This window comes from Neopelma chrysocephalum, unplaced genomic scaffold (assembly GCF_003984885.1).
Source record: "Neopelma chrysocephalum unplaced genomic scaffold, ASM398488v2 Primary Assembly neopelma1_74, whole genome shotgun sequence".
Classification (NCBI taxonomy): Eukaryota; Metazoa; Chordata; class Aves; order Passeriformes; family Pipridae; genus Neopelma; species Neopelma chrysocephalum.
In genome coordinates this window covers 9,532,434-9,557,426 of record NW_020897735.1, presented here as the reverse complement: position 1 = coordinate 9,557,426, position 24,993 = coordinate 9,532,434, and the positions used below count along the sequence as shown (strand labels likewise).

Here is a 24,993-nt window from a genome sequence, read left to right as displayed (position 1 = left end):
GCACATAACCTGTGCTGTGGTGAAAAGGTCCAGTCACAGGGGTGTCTCCAGGCTGGTGCACTGCTTGGGGTTTGGAACAACTCACCCCTGGTAACGCTGGGTAATTTGCAACATGATTTCTGGCATATTCTGTATATCATAATGTGCTATTAACTATCAGTAGATGAATATTAATCTGGGTTGATATTAACTCTTAAAAAAATATCATCTCTTGTATAATATCAGACAATTCTGTTTTTTTAATGAAGGGAAACTCTAGTGGACTCTAGATGGATTTTGCTATAGTAATATGCCTTGTGTTGGCCAACATTTTATCAGTGATCAAAAAGTCAATAAAGAATTTCCCCAGATTTACAGAATGATTATGCAACTGATCTTCCAGTATTGGAGTAGGCTGGGCTGCCTGGTGGGCAATATCCTGGTCAACCAAAACGTTCTCCAGGTAGAGAGGATGCAAAATTTTATGCCCAGGGCCAAAGCCCGTGGGATGGGGCACTGCATGCTGAGAGGCACTGGATTTGAAACAGATGATCACTTTTATTTTAGGACATGCCTCGAGGCTCTTTTCATCATCATCATTTTTCTAAAAAGCTTTGCTGCTTGACTGTGTATGAAGTTTGCTCTTTTGGTAGCCTAAAAGTGTAAAATAAGATGCAAATGTGTATGAGCCCCCTTTAGAGGAATGAGCTGCCCTGATGCACCTTGCTGTCACCAAGGGCTGGCTGTGGATGGCACTTCCATCCACACCACCTCATTTTTCCCAGGAGCAGAGCCTGCTAAATCTCCCAGGGAAGCACCAGCTTTCCAGAAGGGCACACTGTGCTCTGCCTCAGAAAACACAGGCGGCTTCTGGAAACCCATCCCATCCCATCTGGGGTAATGCTGATCCCACAGCAACGTGCAGCTCCTTTCTGCTTTGATTTTTGTGCCTCGGGAGGCACGTCAGGAATCCTGTGACTTTTGATGGCATCAATAAATCAGATACCATGCTGACAGAATTTTACTGGAATGTAAACAGGCATTTAAAATAACAATGTCTGTAGAGTGTTTATTGAGGAACGCAGTGCAGGTTCATGGAACATTCAACTCGGTGTAGGTTTCCTTTCAGTTTTGTTGGTAAGCAGGAACTGGGATTGTTTTCTGTGTAAAGGAAAATGAGTAAAAATATTTATCACAATGACCTTACTTCCCACTTCTTTCTGCAAACAGTGTGTGTTTTCAGTGTTGAGGTAAGGCAAGCTCTACCCAATGTAGGGGAAAGGGGAGGAATGTCTCTGTATAGTAAAATTGAGCTGATAAGGGACAATGAATCACCTTTAACTCGGCTCTGCTCAGTAGTAGCTGCTCTGGGGAACTGCAGGCTGGTCATCCTCGTCTCATTCCTTCAGTGGGAAGGGTATGGAGCAAATCCTCCCAAAAGACCCTTCCAGGCACTTGAAGGATAGGAGGGTAATTGGGAACAGTCACTGTGGGTTTACCAAGGGAAGATCATGCCTGACCAGCCTCATTCCTACTGCAGTGAAATGACTGGAGCCATGAATGAGGAGACAGTAGTTTTGTCACTAACTTTAACCTTAGGCAAGACTTTTGACACAGTCTCTCCCATATCACCCTTGTAGACAAACTGGGTGACAAACTGGGCTGTTTTGTTCAAAGGGTGGCAGTCAAGGGTCCAAGCACTAACTGGTGGCCTGTTATGCTGTGGTTGTGCTTGGGAGTCAATATTAGGGCCAATACTATTTAGCAATTTTGTCAGTGATGGGATGGACACACTCGTCACACTTGCAGATGACACCACGATGAGGGCACAGCTGCTGTTCAGGAGGACCTTGATACCCTGAGGGAAAGGGTTGATTGAAACTTCAGAGTTAAACAGAGACAAACACCAAGTCCTGCATCTGGAATGGAATAACCCCATGGAATGGTCCAGGCTGGGGAGCAGCTCGGCAGGGTGACCTGGGGTCCTGGAGAACCTCACAAGGAGTCAGGATGTGCTTGTGGTGGTGACAGCCCATCATGTGCTGGTCTGAGAGCCAGGAGGTTGAGAGGAGCACTGAGTGCCTCCTGTGGGATGTGGCAGAGTCACATCTGGAATACCCTGTGCCTGTGGAGGCTGTGCTATGACCACGTCCTTCTGTCTGCAGCCCCACAAGCACAGCTGTGGGTCTGCCCCATGGATCCATGGCATTGATCCCTGGCAGCTGACTGGGCACAGGGGAAGGTGATGTGACTCACTGGGTCAGCACGTTCTGCTCACCCTCACCTGGGGTGTCCCTGCTCAGGGTCCTGTGTTTTACCTGCTGTCCCTTCCTGTAGTGAGGTGACAGCCTTTGGGGAGGGGGTGCCCAACTCATCTTCAAAGTCCAATGCTGTGTCACAGGTTCAGGCTAAGTTCATTTCTGGGAGTAGCCCATCTACCCCTTCAATTAGCATAACCAGGGACAAGGGCAGGCAAAGGTCAAGAGGAGTTCAAAATAGCATAACCTCTTTTTGCTGGTGTTCCCAAATGTTCCTGGTCCTGCGAAGCTCTCCAGGCTGGCCTTGCCAGGGTGTTTACCAGACCATTGTAAAAGTCAAAGAACAAGGCCTGGCTTGATACAAGAGAAGTTAGAAATCGAGGGGTTGAGAATAGGTAGCATTGTTGCTTAAAACAGGAGAAATAATTGATTTATGTTATGGTGGCCAATTAGGCTGTAAAGTGAAAAACTCTTAAAGAAACCCTGTGGCTTCAAGGGAGCTTTTTGCTCTGATTCCTACTCAGCAAATAGGGGTACCCCAATAAAGGTCATCAGCTCCATGAGCTGAATTATTAATTCCTTTCATGCCACTCAGGGCTTGTAAACAGTGTATAATACAGGAAAACAATTGGCACTGTTCACTGAGTGGGCAGAGGAGGGGTCAGGGGGTAAATACTTGTATTGGCAGCAGCTGCTCTTCATAGCTGAGCAGACTTTTGTCCTTTTCATCTCTTAGAGCAAACCAGTTTCCAAAATCTTAGCTGGTTGTTAATCCATATCTCCTCTTCCTTAGCTGAATTGATTTTAGGAGTTTAATGTGTTGCATGTCATTATGAAGGTAAAAAGGGCTGGAGGGGAGGGGGTTATGGATAAGAGACCAAAATCAGCATTGCCATGCTTCATAAAGAGCTGTTTGAATTCTTTTAATATTGAGAGAAATTTTTAAGTGCTCCTATCCAAGGCCAGGTGTAGGATAATTAGTTGTGCTTTTATACATTTACAAAAAAATCTAAGTGTGATTTTGAGATTAATACATTATAAATACCACCTGCCAGTAACACAAGAACAGAAGTGTTGAGGTGTTGCTACTCTTTGATACCAGAGCCATGCCATATTCTGTGCCCTGGGTGTGGGATCACCAGGTTCCAGCAGCACTGGGCAGGACATGGAGGGAATTCTGCCTTCCAACCCGAGCAGCCGGGCTGTGGTGAGTGCAGTGTCTGCCTTGGTGAAGGGATCAGAAATAGTTAAAATACAGAATTTCAAGCATGGACTGAAATTATCCTTCCCAAGCAGAGCTGGGAAATAGTTACACTTTGCTATTGGCAGCCTGTAACATGAATAATCTAAACCTAAAGGACTTAAAAGAATTTGCACTGTCTCTCTCCGAACACCGCTCAGAAATCTCTCTTCAGAAGGCACGTGCAATATTTAGTTGCTTTTTGAATGATACTTGATAAACTATTCCAGATGTTGGCAGGTGTAGCTTTCTCCCGAGTGATTTTGCTCACACAATGGGCTCTCAGTGCCTGCCCTGTGCCATCTGTCCCCCGTGCTGGGCAGTGACCTCTGTGTGCCAGAGCAGCAGGTACCCCCTGAGTGACCATCTGCTGAGCTGGGCCTTCAGCCTTCCTGAGAGCTGAGTTGTGCTCAGTGCTCAATCTACACTGGCTGAATCTTGCCACTCGTAGAAGATTAAAAGTAACTTTAAGCTGCACTTATTTGTTGGCTTAATTTGGCTGTATGTGAAAGCACATGTAGCTTTCGATAGGGAAAAGTCCCAAACTCTTCCCAGGGATCTGCAGTGTCTGTCCTGCATATGAAGAGTCCTTTTTAACTTATAAACACATGTACAGTGTGTGAGCTGCTAGATCCTCTGGAGGGTCAGCAATTCCCACATTAGGGAGACTATGGTGGAAAATGGGAAGATGCAAAATCCTTTTTTCCCCTGAGCACACCACGGACCCGTGCAGTGTCCTCTGGATTGTGCCTGTTGGGAAGGTGCAGGCGACACATCACGTGCAGCTTTCTGAGCACAGCCAGATGATAAATGAATGTGTGGATGTTCTAGGCAGTAAATGCCTTGGTAATTCACAGGGGAATAGGACGGGAACGACCCAGGGCATTGCTGAATAAATCTGTGATTGTGTTTGTTGCTGCTCTGGGCTGTGAGCAGCTCCACCGAGGAGGCTCCTGGCGAGGCGCTGGGAGAGGTGGGAAGGCACGGCAGGAGGATTAACTCAGTGTGGTGGGGCTGTGTCTGCTCTCACGTTCTGTAAAAACGGTCTGCTGAAGTGTTTACATTTGTTTGTGGTTTGCCTAATTAGAGCAGAACTTTGCACTTTTCAGTGTAAACAGTGATCCTCGGGGAACTGCCTCCTGCCAGAGAAATGGGAATTGCAGGAATGTGAAAGGCAGGATTTGGGCTGGCAGCACAGCCTGGCTGTGGGCTGGAGTTGTGCTTCTGGGGCTGTGTTCTGTGGTTAGGAATGTAACTTGTAATGTGCATTTACTGGGTCTTAAAGCTAAACAGGAGTTACAGAATATATAATTATGTGGGATCTGCCAGCACCAAAATGATGGAGACTGATCTGCTTGGCTTTGGTGTCTGTGGTGATGTGCTGAGAGGGGTTGTGGTCTTTTCACAGAGATCAAGCCCCAAAGAATGTATCTTTGGTTTACCTAATTTTGGGTTAAAACTGACCCTGTTACTGGAAGATAGGTCTTTCCTGGTTTGGGTCCTGGAAAAGTGGATCCTTCCCAAAACACAGCGGGCATCTGGCATTTGGTTTGGATCACAGTCTGACTTTGGGGTTTTTCATTGGCAAACACAGGCAGGAAATTCTGTTTCTTCTTTCAGCTGTTAGAAAATAAGGCTTTGGAGTGTCTTGTGTTTAAAAACACTTGTTTTTGATGCTGCTCCAGATCAAATACCAGCATTTTGCCTGCCTTTGGAAGAGGATCTCTCTTCCTATCTGGAATCTTTTGAAAATGCACTGGACACAGATGGGAGATCATCATGTCTTTTCATTCCACAGTAATGGTCTGAATGCAGTTTAAAGCTGATGTAATCCAGAATTTTTGTGCTGGAAGTTGTTCTGAATTGATACTCTCAAACCATCACAAATTACAGATTGCCAGTACAACTGCTTGGAAAAGTAAATCTATAGATAACGTGGATGAGATGGACATATCTCCAAAGAGGGAAGGCTGATGCTGTTAAAAACTACCTGCTTCTAAAGCAGGTGACCAAAGACAAGCATATTCAATTTAAGTGTAAATGAAAGTTTTCAAAATAAAAACTTCATGGTAACATGCACATCACATCTTTCTCATTTTCACTTTCCCATTAGCTACAGATGTGGAGCAGATGAGTTCCTCCTCTCCTGTCCTCCCTATGAACTCCATGGGCAGTAAGTACCCCTTTTCTTGCCACATGATAAGGTGGAATTTCTCATTCTGAGATAATCCAAAGATGTGAATTCAAGAAGTTTTAGAGCTAATGCTTAATCATGGCAGTGGAGTTTCCCATAGCTGAGAGCTGATGAGGTGTTTTTCACAAAAGTAGCACAGACCAGGCCTGTACGTGGTTATTTCCACCAGCAGAATGCAGGTTGTGTAAGATCCTTTGTCACCAGAGGTACCTCAATGAAGTAGATGCTTGTATGTGAGGGATATAAACCCCTGAGGTGATGGTAAATTCTGCTGACAGGGAACTATTTATCTGTGGTGTTTCAGTATTAAACTTGGAAAGGTAGAGCCTGGAATTTCTCATGGAACTGAGAGCAGTTGGTGGAATCCTCTGCAATTTCACGGTAATTCAGGGCCTGTAACTTTTGGAGACTTTGAAAATCTGAGCTGCTGGACAGCTAAAAACCAGGAATTCAGAATTCCTTCTTAACGCTCCATCTAGTGGCCTTTGCTGTGCGGAGGGACCAGCCTGTGGAATCCACTAGATGGCAACAGGCCCTTGTCAGACTGGTGGGACTGGGAGGGCTGAGCCTCTGCAAACCCCTCACTCAGGGCAGCCTCTCCTCTCACTGTCTGGGAACTCTGTGGATTTTTCAAATCTGCAGTTTCAGACCGCTCATTTCAGAAATAACGCTCGGATGTTCAAGCTGCCAAAAGCCCTCCAGAGCCAGGACATTGTCCCTTCCATGGGCCATGGTGCTGGTGGACTTGGGAGAACTGGGGTTCCTCTACAGTGGGAATCTGTGGAGCTGTTCTCCTTTGCCATGAGAGCAGCTGTGTGGAATGCAGGCATGGCAGGCTCCCAGCTGTAAATGTCTGTGCAGTTATTTGCCTGTTGATTAATAAAACACACCTTTGTAGGTTTTCATGCAGTTGATCATTTTTATGTGGAAACAGATAATTCCACGTGCACATGTAGAATAATTTGTCATTTAGAGATGTGTAGTTTATATTGATATATTGGCTAATATTCTGTTGAGCCTTTGTGGCCTGACATAGCTCAGATTTACTGCATTCAGGCCTCTCCTGCATTAAAGGGAATTAAAACAAAACTGACTTTTCCACAGTATTCTCCCAGCAGAATGTATCTGCCAATACTAAGAGCAAAGCTGTCCAATATGAGCTGAATGACCCTCTTTTCCCCTTAAACAACTGTATGTTATTGCTGCTCTGAGTTTGTCTAGCCACAGCTTTCATGTGTTATCTTTTGCTGAACTGAAAAATGCTTGTCAAACATCTGTTCCCTATGAAGATATTTATATAAACTTTTGATAAACTAAATAAACCGAGCTCCTTGAGTTCTTTTGATGTCTCCCTGTGTTTCGATCCCCCCGTCGGTGCTGGTGGGCACCTGGTGGGCAGCGGGGTCAGGGGGGTCCCTGGCAGTGCTGGAAGGGCTGCTGGAGCCTCCAGGATGGAGAGATGAGCCCTGGCAATTCCTGCTGGGGCAGATCCCAGAGCTCTGCAGCCCCAGCTGTCCCATGTCTGCAGTGGCTGGTGCTCAGCACCACCCTGATGTGCTCCGGGGCAGGCGGAGCTGTGGGGGGGTGGCTCTGGTAGGGAGTGAACAGTTGGTGCCACAAACATCTAAAACTTCCCAAGCATGGATTTAAAAACATTCTGAACATGTCTGCTAACCTGTCTTCCCTTAGTAGGTTTTTTTCCCTTGCTGTCTCATTACCAAACATGATTAAAGCAAAAAAAAAAAAAATCCTGAGGATTTTTTTAAAGCAGAGCAGGAAAATGAATTCTTAAGCTTATTTGTGCATCCAGAATCTTTAAGATCTGTGGAGTGTCTGCTGAAGCCTTTGGCTTGTTGTGCATTGGCAAACAGGGTGATGGCCCCATTACTGTAGTTTTTCCCTGTTTGTCTGAAATGTCTTAGAGTAATTGCAGTGAATTATTTTCACGTGTCCTTGCAGTAAAGATGAACACCTCTGTCGGGACTTCTGTATTCTGTACTTTTTGTACGTGGGGGAAACCAGTTGGCTGAAATGACTGTTTAAAATAACACACAAGTACTTTCTTGTACATCATGTAAGATGTTGCTGGAAAAAATCCAAACTGTGCACTCTCACTTCCGAGGGAGCCTGCCAAGCATGCTGAAAAATCCGAGGTTTCAAAGGCAAAATGTCAAACTGCATAAAAAATGAGTCATTCTCGTTTCGATAATGTTAAAACAATTTGGCAGCCGTGCTTCTGGGCTGCTCACTGTTACATTACTGTAGGAAATTCCCTCCATCAAAGCACCACACTTACCCAGGGTGTCGGTGGAAGTGCTCGCTTTGGGTGACTGAACAGAGCCCTTCACTGTCAGGCTCAGGGAGAGGGGAGATGTTTTCCTAAAACTCCACTTTTGCAAAGTTCAACCTGTGAGTGTGTAACTGTGGAACTCGGTGGAGTTGTTCCTGCGTAAGATTGAACAAGTTCAAGTGTTTTAGCAGAACAAGCACAGAGATTTATTTTGAATATTCACCAAACTGGAGTTTAAAAGTCATTAGTGAGTTGTTCTGACTTGAACTGTACAGCGAGCTGAGGGAGATGGCTCCTGTGGGATATCAGCACAGCGTGCCTCAACAGGCTGCTTCAGAATAAGCCTGTAAACAACTGGAGGAGGAAACAAGGCATAAGAGAAGTGCTTGGACCCTTTACTGCACAGGGAATTGAGTGATAGCACTGCTGAGCAGAAGGGGTCCACCATCCCTGGTCTGAGTGGCCCCTCCTCAGAGTGTGGGGACAACCCAGGGGCCTCCTGCCTTGCCCAGCCACAGTGGCATTCCTGGGCACAGCTGTGTCATGCCAGTCATTAAAAAATACTTGGAGGGCAGCTTGACAGCTTGCTCCTCTGTGTCAAGGCAGTGTCAGCTCTGTCTGTCCTGCAGACAGATGTGTGTGTCCCTCCCTGCCTGCCCCAGGCACTCAGCCCCAGCTCCTGAACCTTTCCACTATAATCAAAGCTGGCCCTGCCCACCCCAGCCATGGAGAATGTTCTCTGCAGCAGCACCTTAAATCAGTGGCTGTTTCCTGCCTTGCTCTGTCCCAATCCTGCCCTGTCAATCCAAAGCCCCACAGCCTCAGTCCTTCCTCATCTCACTGGTCACTTTGTAGGACCCAGTGCTGTTCCATAGCTGGGCTCACTTAGAGGAACTTTCATTTCCTATAACCAGGTAAAGCTGTAAGTTTACACTTTACTGAAAGCGAGATATTTACCAACTGGGTGTAACTTTTATTAAAATTGAGTTAGTTCCTCACCTGTTCTGCCCCTTTAAAAATCCCTGTGCAGTTCTTAAGTTATATAATGCTTTCAGCACTCATACTTGCTCATGAAGGAGCTGGATGGCATGTCCTGAACCTCCCTGGTGGGATAATGGCACAGCCATAGACCTGCCTTGCATGGTTTTGGGAGGCAGAACTTGGATATAAGCACTTCTTTGGCAAAACTGTTGCTTCTCTTGCCAGAAAACTGCCCAGGCCATACGAGCCTGTATGGCTTTGGCTGTAGGAGGCTGGTCCTTGGCTGTAGGAGGCTGGTCCTTGGCTGTAGGAGGCTGGTCCTTGGCTGGCTGGTCCGCAGTTTGCATTCATTGATCAGTGAGTTGATAGAAATGAAAACCCACCGACAGCAATGAATGTTGATTGCAGCCATGAGGTGCTGAAGATGCTGCTCTGCTGGGAGGGTGTTGTCACAGGGAACAGTCCCTTTGCAGTCACCTTGACCTCAGGATGTACAGCTATTCCAGGGCTCCTCAGAGTCTTGGTGGCTCTGGCAAGCACACTTTGACTGGGAGAGCAGTAGAATCTTCTTGAGAAACTACCTTAAAAGTAACATAAATTGCCCTTTTTTTTTTTTTTTAAAGGTGGTTATTTTTGCTTGGTTAATCCACTTTACTACAGATTTTTGCAGCTGGGAACACCTGGTTTGAAGTTTATGGTTCTTGACTGCGTACACCAAGGGCTTGAAAATGGCACATTCACTGAACTTTCCCTATTCTTGCATTTAAATTATTTTCCGAAAATTCTTTAGAAGCACAATTTTTTCTAACTCAGTGAGGGCTGGGCCTAATCCCAGGAGTATTCACAGTACACCAGCATGAGACATCCTGCTTGAGAGCATTTATCATGTCCCCCCTGAGGCTGCTGCTTGGCTGTTGAAAGAACCACCACCCCACCACCATTCCTGAGGTACCCACTGCTCTTAGCAAGTGGTTCATCACTTCGAGCAGCTGCTTCAGATGCTGAACTCTGCATGGTTCAGGATTTGTCAGACCTCCTGGATGGCAGGAAGGCTCTGATGGTGGAGGTGACTACCAGCTGAACCCCCTCCTACTGACACAAAGGCCTGTTTGATGCCCCCTGGTCATTTGATAGACGCACATAAAGATGCCAGGTGTGCTTGGAGGGAACAGCCTTAAGTTTCAACAGCCTGTGCTTTCTCTTGGGCCTCAGACAGGTATCTCTTTCATTAATCCTGCCCATCTGTGACTGTGTACAGAAGCAGAATGATAGATGTTACAAGATCTCCTTCTAGAGCAGCTCAAGACAACATTCCCTGGCACATCCTTTCGGTGTTTCATGGGTTCTGCAGTCCCATGGGGGCAAAACAAGTGCCTGCACCCTCCGAAGGCACCACTGAGGTGTCCCAGTCCTTGGCTTTCCGTTCCTTTCAGAAGGAGGGTGTTTCCTTGCTTGCCTGGCTGGGAGGTGACAGCCGGAGCAGCGGGAGCAGCTGGGCCTGGCCGGGAGGGATCCGGGAGGGAGCCTGGAGGGAGCCGGTCCCTGCCCGGCGTTCCCGGTGAGCAGCTGCTGAAATCCAGCACAGGTTCCTGCGAGCAAATGAACTGACATTCCAGAGCTTTTTCCAGCGAAGCTCAAGTTGCCAGCCCAAATGGAAACGAGGTTTCCCTCCTGGTCTGGCCTGTATTCTGCTATTTTGAACGTACACCACGCTCAGATTTGTTTCCAAGTGTACCATATGGTGCGGATATGTTCCTGCTTTTGTGCTGCCCATACAAAACCTTCCACTGCTCTCATGCCCTGTTCTGTGGAAATTCTGCTCCAGTATAAAGTTTTAATTTTTTTTTTTAAGAGAAAACAAACATTTCTTATGCACCAATTCACTTTTAGAGAAAGTAAGAACTGGAAAAACTCAACCTCCGTAGCTCTTAATATAATCTGTAAATCACGACCTGTTAATGGCAACCACATGTGAAATCTCTGAAGGTTCAGGCTTTCCATTCAACAGAGGGTTTGTGATAAACCTCAAGGTACAGTCAACGGTCGATGGTTTTTTCTAGTTCTCAAACTCACCGACAGCGTTGAATGTTCACTGAAGCTATCCAAGGATGGCTGTGTACATGCACTGTACATATTTTCCATGCATATGTTTTCCATAGACTGGCAGTGGAAACACTGCTGAGGACTGCACATTCTTTATTGTAAAGTCTTAAACTGCAAAGTATTTTAATTACGAAATGGAACCACAAGGACTAATGAATTGCAGAAGTGTAACACTGGTTATGGATGCTGAGTTGACTTAGTGTTCCTTGAAACAGCTTTGAATGTATCAGAATTGCAGTTGTGGAAAAGCCTTTCCTCCTGTGGATATTCATATTCTCAATAGCTGCAACTAAGGGTGTTTATACTGATTCGGATTCCTTTATAAAGTTCACTTAAAAAAATAATAAAGTTATGGGGGCACCTATAACTTTAAACCAACAGAAGTGAGAGCAGGGGACCTACTTCTTCATGGAGTGCATAATCTCTGTCTCTGTATTTCTACAGCTCCTGTCCCCTCTCTTCTTTCCCCTGAAAAGAGGAAAATGGGATTTATTCTCTTTAAGTCTCTATATTGGATCTAATTATCTCCACCTTTTCCACCTGGCTTGCATGGTTTGAGGGAGGAATTATTTGCGGTTTGTTTGTTAAAAATTAAATCTGCTGCTGTATCTGAAATAAATTTACTGTGACTGAAGTGGAGCCTACAGAGTCCATGGGGATAACTTACAGCTTAAATTCCGGAGAGTTGCTTTAAATTCGGAGTATTTTCTCTTGTTGTAGGGATGATAAGTGTCTCTCTGAACATCCTGAGCTAATACATGTAACTTAACAGTAAGTGTATTGTCTAATAAAGTACTTGAAGCAATCTCGCTCCAGGAATACAGGCTGCAGTCTGCACTTAAACTGATTGATTTTAATGGTATCATTAAACATCAACTGATACTGAAAATCAAAAGAATTCTCCGAAAAATTAGTCTCACCTTTTTCTTGCCGTCTTTTGGAGTAGGAGCTGGTGGAAAGAACAAAGACAATTTGAATTAATCACAAGCAGTGCTCAGCCTTGAGTGTTAAGCCTCGGGAGTGTCCCAGAGCGGAGGGTGACTACATGTGGTGGGTATAACATAAATCAAGGAAACTGAGTTCAAGTGAAGCATGAAATTTTGGTTTTAACAAACCAAAACAGTGTGTTTATATTTAAACTGCATTGTGAGAGAGGCTTTTTTCTCAGTTCACTACTTCTTCCTTGTTTTATACCTCCACTGACCTTTGAGGCGGTAACTTTCATCTTCTCCTTTCGTGATTTCAGAGCTTGAATTTCTTCTGAATGTTGAAAACAAACTGTACATGTTATTTCTATATCCTGGCTGTACGCTCCTTCCCCCTTGCAAAGTTCAAAGCTCTCCATCAAGCTGGATTTTTGGACAGATTCCGAAATGATAAAACAGTTCTCTGGAAACACTAAGTGGGCAATATGTGCAAGGCACACTGCAAAAGTTACAGCCTGCACTGAACCTTAACATACCTTCCTCTCAGACTTCTTTTGCTTAGGAAGCACCAAAACCAGCCCGGAGCTGACATCTGCCACCTCTACTGTTATTGCTTAATTATTATTTTCTGTCAGGAAAACAGCATTAGGTGGAGCTGACACCCCCTCCAGATGCTGGAGGCAGGGGGCCATGGGGCAGGGGTCCCTTAAAGCCCCACTCTGTTAGTTCTGTGCGTGGAATGCCTTGTAAACTGGGATCCCTGTGAGCTCACCAGTGTAATGGCACCAGTCAGGGAGGCAGTGACTGCTGCCTAGACCTTTACAATGAAAATATTGTACATTCAGAGCATGCGGGGTTTTCTTTCAACTTACAGTAGAGAGAGTGGATTTCTGTACAAAGAAAATGGTTTCCCTCAAAATCTGCATACAAACCCTGAAACAAAGAGGTTAAACCTGGTAACTCGAGTTATGAGGACAGGATTTAGTTAATTTTGTGGATGTTTCTGGTGCTCTGGGTATTTACGGCGCCTGAACAATTCTTACACCCTAATTCAATCATTCTATTAGCTCCTCACAATAAGGCTTTTATTTATAGCAGGGCAGGAATCCCAGCAGCACTGCCCTGAAGTATCACTAAATAAATTTAACATATGCATCTGGTAGTAAAGCAGCTTCCCTTCCTCTCCCAGCCCCTGTGCTGTAGCTGTGACTCTCACAAGGGAGGTGTGTGACCCCAGGGATGGAAATGGGGGCCAAGACTCTGCTCAGCACATGACAGTGTCTCACTGCCTGCCTGGAGCATCCATGTAAATGCCATGTGCAAGCACATTTGCTTTGTCCTGGGACAAGCTTTAACTGTAATATAAAAATGTGTTTTCTTTGTCAAGGTAAATGACTTCAGCAGGGTAAGCACACAAATACACCTTGGGGAGACACAAGGATGGAATTGCTGGCAGTAATTTTAGTTATTGCTGTTTCATTGCAATTTGGGTGTTTTAAGTAGCAATGCCATGGCCAAACACTTCAGATTCAGCAGTCTTCTACAATTAGCACTGGAGATTATTTTTAACTGTCCAAAAATTCCTTGGTCTGACAGTTGACAAGTCTTGGGACTACAGGAAATCAGGGCACAAAGTTTCCAGTCTGTTCCATTTGCCCCTTTAGGACGTAGTGCTGTGGTGGTGATCCTAGAGAAAATAAATGCAGAGCTCTTCTGGGACCTGAGAGAAATGCTGTTAATACCAGTTTCCAGTGATTTATGGAGGACTTATCAAGTTCTTTTGATCTCATTCTGAGTTGACAAGCTTGCTTGTGGATGCATCATACCCTAGACTTCTGTAAGGTGTTTGACTTAATACCGAATGACAATTTAAACTGGTATGATACAAATTTGCTGTGGCAAATGTTAAAAGGATTAACAAATGACAAACAGGGAGGTCTCAGTGCAATTCCAAGTGGGAACTCGATCCAGTTGGCACAGCCTTGGAGTGACTGTTGGCCACGTCCTAAAGCACCGAGGTTACTGGCCTGGGAGAAATGCACTATCCCATTTTAGCAGATTTGGGGGTTTTTTAGACAGAAAAGTGACACAAATTTGGATCTCTAGATAAATCAAGTGTAAATGAATGCTTTAGTACAGTCAGATGCAAAGTTACATGTTTGGGAACAAGGAATACAGACCATGTGTGAGGATAAAGGACTCGGCTGCATGAAGCAGTACTTGCCATGGAGATAATTAACTGCATGTGTGTGCTCAATCTGAGTCTTACTACTGTGCAAACAATGAAATATTGAACAGGAACAGAGGCTGGTGCATCTGCATTTAGTTCTCCTGAAATTGCTGAAATGATACTTTATCCAGTTCTGGCCCTAAAGACATCTCTGAGCTGAACAGGTTTCTGAGAGGATGAGTGGAGAGCAATTAAATAATCAGAAAGACTGTCACCAGTAAAACAGAGTTCTCTGAGGTAGAACAGCGAAGGCTCAGGAGTTCTGTCCTGTCTGTTAATCTCTTTACCTGCACAAATGAGCCAGTTAGAGCACAGCAACCCTGTCCTGGGCCTGGGAATGGGTCTGTCTTCACAGGGGGGAAGCAGAACCTTGGCAGTAGGTGTTAGCAGGGAAAAATGACTCTTCAGAAACTCGGGGTATGAACTTCTGTTCATATGAAAGCATATGAAGGACTGGGAAACTTTTTTGACCTACAGGGATGAGATTTTGCAGCAAAATTATACTAGACACTCCTTATTCTTGAAAAATATTAGGCTAAGGCTCAGCAAGTCATTTTAGCAGAAAAGCAAAATTATTTTGGTTTTGCCAAACATGGTAATATTTTAAAATAAGGCATTTGTGAGTGAGCTAGTCAGCATCTGCAACTTGACAACCCAGGCTGAGTAATGAGATGCCGTGTATTTTTTTAAGCACCTTACTGAACTCTTTCTGAGCCATTCAAATGGTGCAATAGTTGTATTTTTTAAGCACAACTTGTTTTATCTCTCTAGAACACACATGCAAGCCCTCAGAATCAAACCCTCCATCTCCTGTAGCCTGCTAAAGGAAGTGTTTGTCACATTTGCTTGTAGTGAGGAGGGTGGTGGGGGCTGGAAGACATGAATGACCATGGGCAGGAGCTTCCTTGCTGACCTACTTACACAGCAGTGATCACCCTGGATTAGACTCCAGCTCGCTGTCCTGTCTCCAGAACTGTTTCTGTGCAAGGGAAGGGATGGGACACACGATGACTCGAGCCCTGTCTGCCTCTACAGCACATTCCCAAAGGCTGAGCACAGTCTCACCCAGGTGGGCTGGGCAGGGGATAAGGAGCTTCTTCAGGACTGTAAGAGCTTCCCAGCACCCCAAGGGTGGTGCAAGGGATGTTCTGAGCAGACCCATCAGGGATGGGTTTGGAGGAGGCTGCATTTGTGAGCTGTTTGTACCTGCACGGAACAGAACTGACCTGGCCCCGGATGTCTCAGTGACAGTGTCATCATCCCATTTCACACAACTTCAGAAATTGTCTTTGTTGGGAAAAACTACCTTGATGTTTGGGACCACTTTTGAATTGCAGCTGTTGGCTGCAATCAATAAAGCAGTTCTGACTCTTAAAGTACAGTCAAACCAGTGGCTAATGGATGTTTGGAGAAAGATACAAGGAGGAGAAGCTCGCACGTTTCCTGCTAATCATCTTCTGTCTTCCAGACGTTTTTTAACACACAGAGACTTCTGGAGACAGGCTTCTGTACCTTCAGTCACCAGGAATGCCTTTTTCTCCTCATGAATTTGCACAGCTTCCCTGTGAACTTTTATCCCTTGTCTTTTAAGATAACATTTGTTGCCAGGAAGATGATCGGCTGTGTTAGATCCATCACTTTTAATGGAGAGGAATCTCAGGTGTCCTCCTGATGGATTCCTGCAGTTGCACTATGCCCTGGCACATCTGACGCTGGGTAAGCAGCTTTGGGAGATATAAATAACATTGTCTCTTCTGCTGTATTAAACATGCTCACAGTTCCCCATCACTGCAGCACTGCACTGCTCCAGACCCAGGCCACGTTACAGTCGTTGTGCTGGTGAATTCAGGATAAGTGCTTCTTCAGAAGATCCTCCTGTGCTCACTGTTCTTGGCTGGTAGCTCTGTGTCTGTGAAGATCAAAAGATTTCCCATTAGCTGTGAATTCAGGCATAGTTCCTGTGCCTCGGTTTCGGGAAGGAGAGAGACGATCCCAACTGCAGATGATTCTGTTACCGAGATTGTTTTCTGCCTTTCAGCATTTTGGGGATTGCTGGCAGAGCCATCAGTCTGAGAGTCTTCACAAAAATTAGTTCTTCTTTTGCAGGGAATTGCCTTTTTGTGCTGAGGTTGGAACGAGCTGGACTTAGCCAGTCTCAGGGAGGGCAGGAAGCACCGTAGGTTCTCCTCCTTGGTCCCAAAGGTCAGAGTGATGCCCTTGTTATTGCTTCTGGGATGTGTCATGTAGCTGGAGATGAGAATGGCTTTGGCATTAGGGTCTCCTTTGGTTGGGTGAGGCAGTGCCACCATGCCCACCCCTGGGGTGTGTTTTACAGGCACCATTTCAGTTCTCCCTGTGAGATACTGAAGACACGCCCAGAACCTGCACGTGCAGTGGGCAAACGGGGAAAATACACTGCAGAGTAATGGGGAGAGAAATTGGAGGGGTTTGTTGTGTTTATATGGGTTGATCTCTAAAGACTACACTAAAGTATGATCCCTGCTGCCCATTCCTGAGCAGGATGTTTCAGAGGTGGCTTCCTGGGACTCCAGACTGGGGACATGACTCCAGTAGAATCCCCTGTTCATACAGGGGATCATATCCAACACTACAAAAATAGAGATTTTTTTTTTTTCATATGCTAACTGGGACTTTTATGTTTAATTCACTGTTTGAAATATTAGCAATTCCAGGTGGATAAAGCTTAGGTTATCTTCTTGGGAAGTTGTACGGATGGAGAGCAATCCAATGAAGGATTTGCTTTTCATAATCATAATGTCTTCTCCTGATTCGTGGGTTACTGTCCCTTTGAAGATAATTAGTTCCTGTTTTTCAGCTTTATAATCCAGCAATTCTCATCTGTTAGACTTCAAGATTTGGAGTTCTTCTCAAAAGAAACACCTGTAAAATCTCACTTTTTGGCTCAGTTTTGGCAGTGTGGCACCTCCAGGTCAGTTTTACGTTGCCATCTTGTCAGACTCCACATCATGATACACCCAGTGCAATAAAGATTTTACTTCCAATAACTGTAAATAACTGAAGCAAAGAAAATGACATTACAATGACATTGTAATGAGCAGGAAAAAAGTAGGTGAGGATCCATCCTCCCCATCCTCCTCCTCCTCCTCCCAGAGGTTGTGAGATTTCTTATCCCTTCCCAGCGTTATTCCTTCCACGAGCGTGTCTTCCTTGTGAGCTGAACAAGTGCTGATGTCCCTGAACCTCTGCAGGATCCTGACTCCTGTCTCCTGGCTGTGGTTCCTCCCATTCAGCCAGGGCAGTGCCACAAAGCCCCGATGTCTGTGCTCTGTGCTGTCAGGGAAACACGTCCTCACGCCCTGCACGTGGTCCCATCCACACGATGGATGCATTTCCACTGTGTTTCGTTGCTGTTTGTTCCCATTTTCACACCAAATTCATTCAGCCTTGTTTACAAATGGTCTGAATGTGCCTTGATCACAACAGCACCAGCTTCGAGAGTTTCAACCATGTTTCTGTGGGACTTGCCTCCCATTGCTCTGTGTGCGGCTCAGCCAGAGCAGCACATCTTTAAATGTTCTTCAGGTGTTAAAATTTAAAATAGAAGTGTCTTCAAAGACTCTTGTAGAACAACTAACTGTGATTTGGGGGAAAAAAAAAGAGGCGGTCTCTTCTATCTGGTTACCAGGCAAATATTCTGCTGGAAGAAAGACTTCCTCCCCCGCCTCTTATATATTTAATTTCTTTGCTTTTGTGTGCTTTTAAATATTGGATGGATGTGGATATGACCCCCAGGTGAGCAGGACTCAGCCATTCTTCTCTGAATTATACATTTAGCCTATTTAAATGCAGCCATCATGTGAAACAAAAAGGAGAAAATGTACTTATGTTCATTTAGAAGAATGATCTTTGGATAACGTCACCCAAATATTGCCGGGTTTTATCTTGCCTATAAAATAAATTGGTCCCAGTGTGCTGTGAGATGCACATAAAAGTTTGAATATGAAAGTAGTATAAAATTCAGATGAGTTGGTAGAACTGGCTTTAGAATTTTGAAAAAATGGGAACAGATTTCCTAAGTACGATGTATGAGGGAGGGATGTACTGCAGATTTTAATTTGTGAATCTCAATCTGTTGGCATTTTTTCTTTTTTTTTTGGTGTCCTTTCTCCTGCTGTTTGATGGTATTGCCAGCCTTTTGTCCTGGGGTATCATGAGAGCACGAGTGTTCCAGATGTGCTCTGTACCCCAACATGATGAGCCACAGAGACTGAGGATGATGATAATGCCCAGATCTGGTCTTTGGATTGTGGGTTCTGCAATCACTTCAATATTTTTATAGTTTCAGCACTGAACTCATTGGTGTTTGAAAATAGTTTCTAATATTTTAAGATGCACCTTCAGCCCTTCCCTCTCCCAACACTTACACCAACACGAGGGGGGTTTGCACGATCTCTGTTCCAGTAATTGGTTTCTACCGGAACAATTAAGAGCTGTGAGAGGAGAGGAAATTTGTCATAAAATGTTCCAAATGGAAATCTGCTTTTATGTGGTTTCAGAATGACAACCCAGCAGGCATAGGTGGATGTGCTGTAAAGTGTCAGGATTCAGATGGCACCATCCTTATCCCCAGTAAACAGGTGGGTCTGGGAGGGACCTCTGGATCTGGGCAATCCACACCAGCTCTCCTCCCTGGGCACCACAGAGCTCACACAGATACAAACAAAACAGGCTCACTCAAATATTTCTGTATGTTCTTCTTTTCCAAAGTAGACTGTGGAAATATTGCATCTACCCACTGGTTACTGAGGGTAAAAAATGAATTAAATAGGGCAAACAAAGCTGCAGCTAAGCTATTATGTATTTCAGATTGCTTAGTATTTGGCATGTGGACCAAATGCTTTAGATTATAAGGCATAAGCCTTTCAGAACCTTAAGTTATTTTAAAATTAAATGGATGACAGGCACAGGTCTGCTGCATGGATTTGATTTTCTTTGTGTCTTAGCAGAAGTAGTAAGCAATGTCTGTAAGTATCTAATAAAGCTATTTTTTGCTATTACAGAGAGGTTTGCTATGAGAAACAGAACTGAGAGAGGACCACATTTTCAATAAAACAAATTGAACAGATTCTCAGAAATCTAGGTCACAGTAACAGATGACCTATACATGGTCCTAGTTTTTGATGCAACTGTCTAATCTGCTCTGAGAGTACTAGCCAGACATCATTCCTAATTGACCTTGATATTCAGTGAACAGAAAGAAAGCTAAAGCCACATGATATTTAAATCTTTAGCAGGAAAAAAATATATGGCAAACTTGAACGCATTCTGTTTTATAACTAGGAATCTTTTTAAGGTGAACCTTGTCTGCAAACGTGTTGATCATCTTAAAAATCTGAATTTGAGGCTCCACCTAAAGAAATAAATCTGACTACCAGGAGCCATTCATTTCGCCCAGTTCCAGGGGAGGGTTTTATGTCCCCGCATACCCACACTCTGTAAGGCCCTGGTGGGCTCCCCCCAGCCTCTCCCAGTGTTCTCTGGCGAGGTGGGAGCTCTCCCAGCCTGGACTGGGGGGCTCAGCTCAGCACGAGTACCCAGCTCTGGTTATGTAAATGGAGCTGCTGCCACTCCGGGGCACTGCGTGCGTGCAGCTGGAAATGTAAATATGGGAGACTGGGAATTGCAGAGTGTGGTGAAACCCTGACCACCTCTGCTCACAGCCCAGACGGATCCTTTTTGGTCATGACACCAGGCTGGAGATGCAGCGTTGTTTACAGAGGCACTGCGGGTGGCACACGAGAGGAGAGGGATGTGCGCTCTTGTGCTAAAATAATTACGGTCAAAGCCCAAAAGAAACGAAGTAGGAAAGCCTCAAACGCTCCTATGACAAGGTATTTTTCAAGAAAACTATAAACTGATTTAGGTTAGCGAGTTAAGAATCAGTCCCCGTATTGCTGGAATGTTTGGGGTGGATAACATGGATAACCTATGGCTTGCTGGACCAGTTCTGTTTCAATGTGCCTGTACTGGACAGGCAGTGGCTGTGTTACTGCTGGGGCTCACCGTGCCTGGGCTGGAGCCACAGCAGGGCTCACAGTCCCTGTCACCGTGTGCCAGAGCAGCTGGAGCTGTGCTGCAGAGCCCAGGGCAGTGCCCCGGGCGGGCACGTTCCCGCTCCGCGTGCCCGTCCAGCCCGCCCGCTGCGTTCCCCTGCCCTTAATCACAGCTCGGCATCGCAGCCCAGACTGTCTGGCCTTTCCGAGGGAAACACGGGTTAACCACAGGTCTGAGTAACCCCAACTGGGTAGGATCCCAAAGCAGGAATGGTGGAGAGGGACCTGCTGCCGGGCGGCAGAATTCCCGTTCCCAGGCTTCCTGCAATATTCATTCACCCACGTGTGTATTTAGGTGGCACAATTAACTGCTCATGCAGGAGGGTTCTTGGGTTTGGGATGCAGCAGTGGGCACGTGGAAATGTGCAGTTTTACCCAGGTCATTCCTGGCAGTTGGGTTCATTTCTTTGTGTTACGGCTCAGGGCAGCTGCAGATGGTTTGAGCTACTCTCAGGCAGAACAGGGAGAGCAGGAATGACTGAAGTCTGTTTGAAAAGGTGATGTCACCAGTCTGTATGTCCATGGTGCTTCTCAGGGAAACACATGCTTCCATGTTACCCTTAACATCAAAACACCCAATCGTTGTCTTTTGAGTTCTTAACATTTGAAACTGTTGAGTGCCATTAATCAATGCTGTGGGTTTGAAACGATTACAGCATCTGCTGGCTATTATTAAGATAAAATGAAATTCTTAGGATTCCACATTTTTTGTTAAATTGCCAAGTCTATTGTGAGATCTCAGCATACCTGACACATTTTTATTGGCAACCAACCCTGTAATGCAATACTGTATTTTAGTGGCGGGATTATACACTGCAACTTCCAAGGCTGTTACTGGTCCAGGCTTTTTAAGCTTTCCCTTGGAACAGCCATAACTGGAGTTGGGAAAACTGACTTTGGAATTATCTGTTATTTCTATGTGCAGTTTAAATAAACCCTGACCACATAAGAAGAGCCATCAACATCCTTTTCTTATGTGCCTGACGGGATTATTCCCATGTCCAGGCTGAGTCTGTGGATGTTGTCGGGGGCAGGTTATGCCCAGACATTCCTCTTGTGGCTGTTTTGATTAGGCAGTTCTTTTTGCCAACCTTTAATGTTCTGGTTTCCATTCAAAACTATCTCCTTAACAGGTACTCAAACTCTTACAACGCAATTGCAAGGACAGAATTTAACTTTTCAGCACGTTTTTTTTTAGGCAGCACTTTCAAGGGGTAGGTTTTAAAATCAGCATCTAGGTGAATTAGCAGTCTTACAGGTAACAGAAAAGTTGCTGTATTTTAAGAATACCATGGAATTTCATCTAAAAGTGCTTTGTAGAGAAAGCCATCAATATCCTTACATTTATTAAAAATAATAATATTTTTGTCCAAAGGCTTATTTTAGCTAGGTCCTTGTGGGTTTGTCAGTACCAGCAAGAAAGAAAAATCAAAGTAGCTTGATTGTAATCTAGCCTGATTCTTATCACCTAAGTTTTACTGAGAAGTAATACAGCCAAGCCATTGTACTCCATCAGGAGGAGAATTCAAGGAAATTATATAATTGCTCAGACAAAACTGACTCCTGTGAAAAGTATTTACATTCATATTTGTATTTCTAATGTTCTGATATAGCAGCTGAAAATTCTATGAGCCAGCCCCTCACATGAGCGGGTGTTTGTTAATCAGACAAGTAGCACCTCTTTTAAGAGTGTGTTGGTTTAGTCATCCAGCCTTTTTTTTGTCCTACTGCTCAGAGGAGCAGTGGAAGCAAGTCCATCATCTGTCTCACGGGCTGGTGCAGAGCATCAGCACTGCTCTTCCCAGGTGTCTCCCAAATACTCTGGAAAATGGACCTTCCTCACTTTAAAATTCTTCCCCTTTTCCCGAGCTCACGATTGCATTGATAAAACGTGCTTAATATGGACATAAACAGCCCAGTGTTTGTTTCTGTATTCTATAATGCTTTGTGTCTCTGCTGCTCATAACAAACACACGCATTTCCCAAATGCAATATACAACAACTCTCACTTTCATTGTTCTTCCTGGGTGAAGAAGAGCCAAGTCATCCCATTCCCGCTGCGCTCACAGCGACGCTCCCACCTAGAGACACCCTGACACTGCGTGCCTGGGAGAATTCTAAGAGCCTTAAAATCCCATTGGTCCAGGTGTTTTATGTGGCACTGAGGTGGTAGAGGAGGGACGATTTATGGAAAAATACAAAAAAAAAAAAAAATAAGAGGAGGACCAGCCCCAAGCCTCCTGCTCCTTGGGTGAGGATTGCCCCGGCCGCGGCGCCGCGCACAGCGAGGGGTTGGCTTCTCAGCTAATAAAACCCGCTGGTTGGGTTTCTAATCTCAATAATTTCTGCTCATTGGCTCCAATCAGCGGATTAAAGCCCAGTCTCCGAGCAGTTCTCACTTTAACTCCAGACTGGGGGGAAAGCAGGGGAAATGGGAGGTACCAGACACTGAGCGCTTTGGTTTTTCTTATTTATTTTGGTGTTTGCCAAGTTGACACAACTGAGCGATGTCCTCCTCCACAGCTGGTGCTGGAGCTGCATGGAGTAAATTTACTGAACCTTTTAGGATGAAATCAGCTGTCCAGCCTCATCCTCTTACAGCCACCACTAAAACAAGTCTATTAGAACACCACCCCATCTCAAGCTAGACATCAGCTGCCTCGGTAACAAATCTCTGCTTTTATAAACACTTTGAGGTTTTCTGTCCTCAAATTCTTTTAATTTCCCCCTCCCCACACTCCCCAAATTAAATTCTCCAGCCAGATCATACTTCTGCCTTCCAGACCCGGGGCAGCTGAAAAGTAACCATATGGACTTCGTGATTTTATGTACTGCGACAATAAAGCTTTTATGACATTCTAGGTGGTTAAAAATGGCAGTCAGGAGCTCTTAAACATGGCACAGGCATGTTGCTGTTCTGAACCGACAGACCTGCCAACAGTGCATCAAAAGCTGTAATTTCCTGTGCAGTGAAGCCCCTATCTCTGCTGCCTCCAGCTTTGTGTCCCAGGGCTTGTGCCTGTGTGCTAACAAATCTCTATTGTCCAGCGGGGCGAATAGTGGCTGGGACCAAAGAATTGCTGTCTGGTTTCTATTCAAATCCAGGTAGTCAGAGATATGAATGGAGTTTCTCGAACAGCCATGTGAATAACCTCTGCTCTGCGTGGAGCTGCAGGCGCTGCCCGGCTGCTCTGCGCGGCGGCTGCGGGGAGCACACCGCTGGGAAACACACTTTTAATGCTCCTTTTAATACTTATTCACTCTTAAAATCTGCTATCTCGCGTCCCTGGACAAAACAAGGAGGGTAAATCATCCCCCTTCTCAACTTTCTGAACTTGTGGAGGAATTCTACTCAGAGCTTTCATAATGGGCTGTTTTCGCTGAGAAAACGATAGGAAAAGTTTATGAAAATTATTTTCTTAGACAATACCAGATTTTTAAGTGTACATTGACCACCTTTTATCGTGCACAGAGCCCAAGTGTCACAGCTAATCACTGCAGAGGGTCTGGGGGGAAAACAAGTTAAATTTCTCTTAGATATCTTATACAGAGCCCATTGTGAGCGTCACAGTAAGTCACTGCAGATGGTCTGGAGGGGCAAAGACGTTAGATTTCTTCTAGATGTTGTATACAGAGTCCATTGCAAGCGTCACAGTTAATCACTGCCGACAGTCTGAGAGAAATATGTTACATTTCTTTTACAACAAGTTATGATAAGAAAAATATCGGGTATGACAGCAAGAATTGGAGGTATACTGCACGTGGGGGCTCATTTTATTGCAGCTTTTTTTGTATTTTCAGTGGTTTTGGTAATTAACGTGAGGCTGATGGAATCAAGCCCCGAACGGCCGCAGAACGAGACCCCGACGCCGGGGCTGTCTCTCACCCCTCTCCCACCACCACGACTGTCGCGAAGCTGTCGCCGGTCGCGATAGTGTCCGCGGGCGGGGCGGCCGAGCGCTCGCCCCCGCAGGTGCCACCGGGGCCAGACAAAAGGGGGTCCGGGGGCTCGTCTCCCTCTGGCCGTCCCCGCCCGGGGCCCGGCGGTGCCGGGCGCTGCCGCCGCGGGGCGGGGACGGCGTGTCTGGGGCTGCCCCCCTCCTTTGTGTCCCCGTCTGGCTCAGTTCCTCCCCGCCAGCCCTCGGGCGACACGCGTGTCTGGTTACCGACCCGCACCCGCGAGCAACTTCGGCGCCGCGGAATCGCTCGAGTTTCTGCTTCTTCACCGGGGGAGGAGGGAATAAAGCGGGGGTGCTGCCTGTTCCCCCCTCCCCCGGTACCGGCGGGGAGCGGCTGCTCCAGCTGCGTTACATTAACGGATATAACATATATATATATCTATGTACACATAGCAAAAAAAAAAAAAGCGCTTCTGTTGGAGAACAAAGGAGCACGTGCAGAAATGAGACTGGAAGAATAAAACATAAATAATAAAAAAAAAAAGCCCCGGCGGCGGGTCGGGGCGCAGCGCGACCCCCGCCCCCCCGGCGGCTCCCCCCGGCCCGGCGGCACTCGGATTAACGCCTTACCTGGCGGGGCGCTCCCGGGCACGGCTCGGCGCTGGGCTGGCGCTCTCCCCCCACAAGTTGCGGGCGGCCCGGCGGCCGCCGAGGCGGAGCAGCAGCGGCGGCGGCCCCGTCGCGGTGCGGGCGGGGCGGGAAGGCGGCCGGACCCCGCCGAGCCCCCGCGGCCGCCGC

The 24,993-nt window shown here is 45.9% G+C and overlaps 1 protein-coding gene and 1 long non-coding RNA gene across 5 annotated transcripts in view; one reads left to right on the top strand and one right to left on the bottom strand.

Annotated features, from left to right (window-relative positions):
* Nucleotides 1-1,034: 1,034 nt before the first annotated feature.
* On the bottom strand, nucleotides 1,035-24,933 carry LOC113969610. 4 transcript variants are annotated; one of them, XR_003534905.1, is made up of 5 exons: nucleotides 24,826-24,933; nucleotides 11,966-11,994; nucleotides 11,448-11,513; nucleotides 1,315-3,461; nucleotides 1,035-1,140 (listed from the first exon to the last, which is right to left on the bottom strand). It is a non-coding gene; the product is annotated as an uncharacterized LOC113969610 (long non-coding RNA). The 4 variants fall into 4 exon arrangements; XR_003534902.1 differs by having other exon boundaries at nucleotides 1,035-3,461; XR_003534903.1 differs by lacking the exon at nucleotides 11,448-11,513 and having other exon boundaries at nucleotides 1,035-6,106.
* Nucleotides 5,596-24,993, top strand: part of NR6A1 (nuclear receptor subfamily 6 group A member 1) — a 58,385-nt gene continuing 38,987 nt past the window's right edge. Inside the window, exon 1 of the mRNA XM_027687547.1 lies at nucleotides 5,596-5,650. Coding sequence (XP_027543348.1) covers nucleotides 5,608-5,650 — 43 coding nt within the window. The 5' untranslated portion in view covers nucleotides 5,596-5,607. The remainder of the gene's footprint in view (nucleotides 5,651-24,993) is intronic.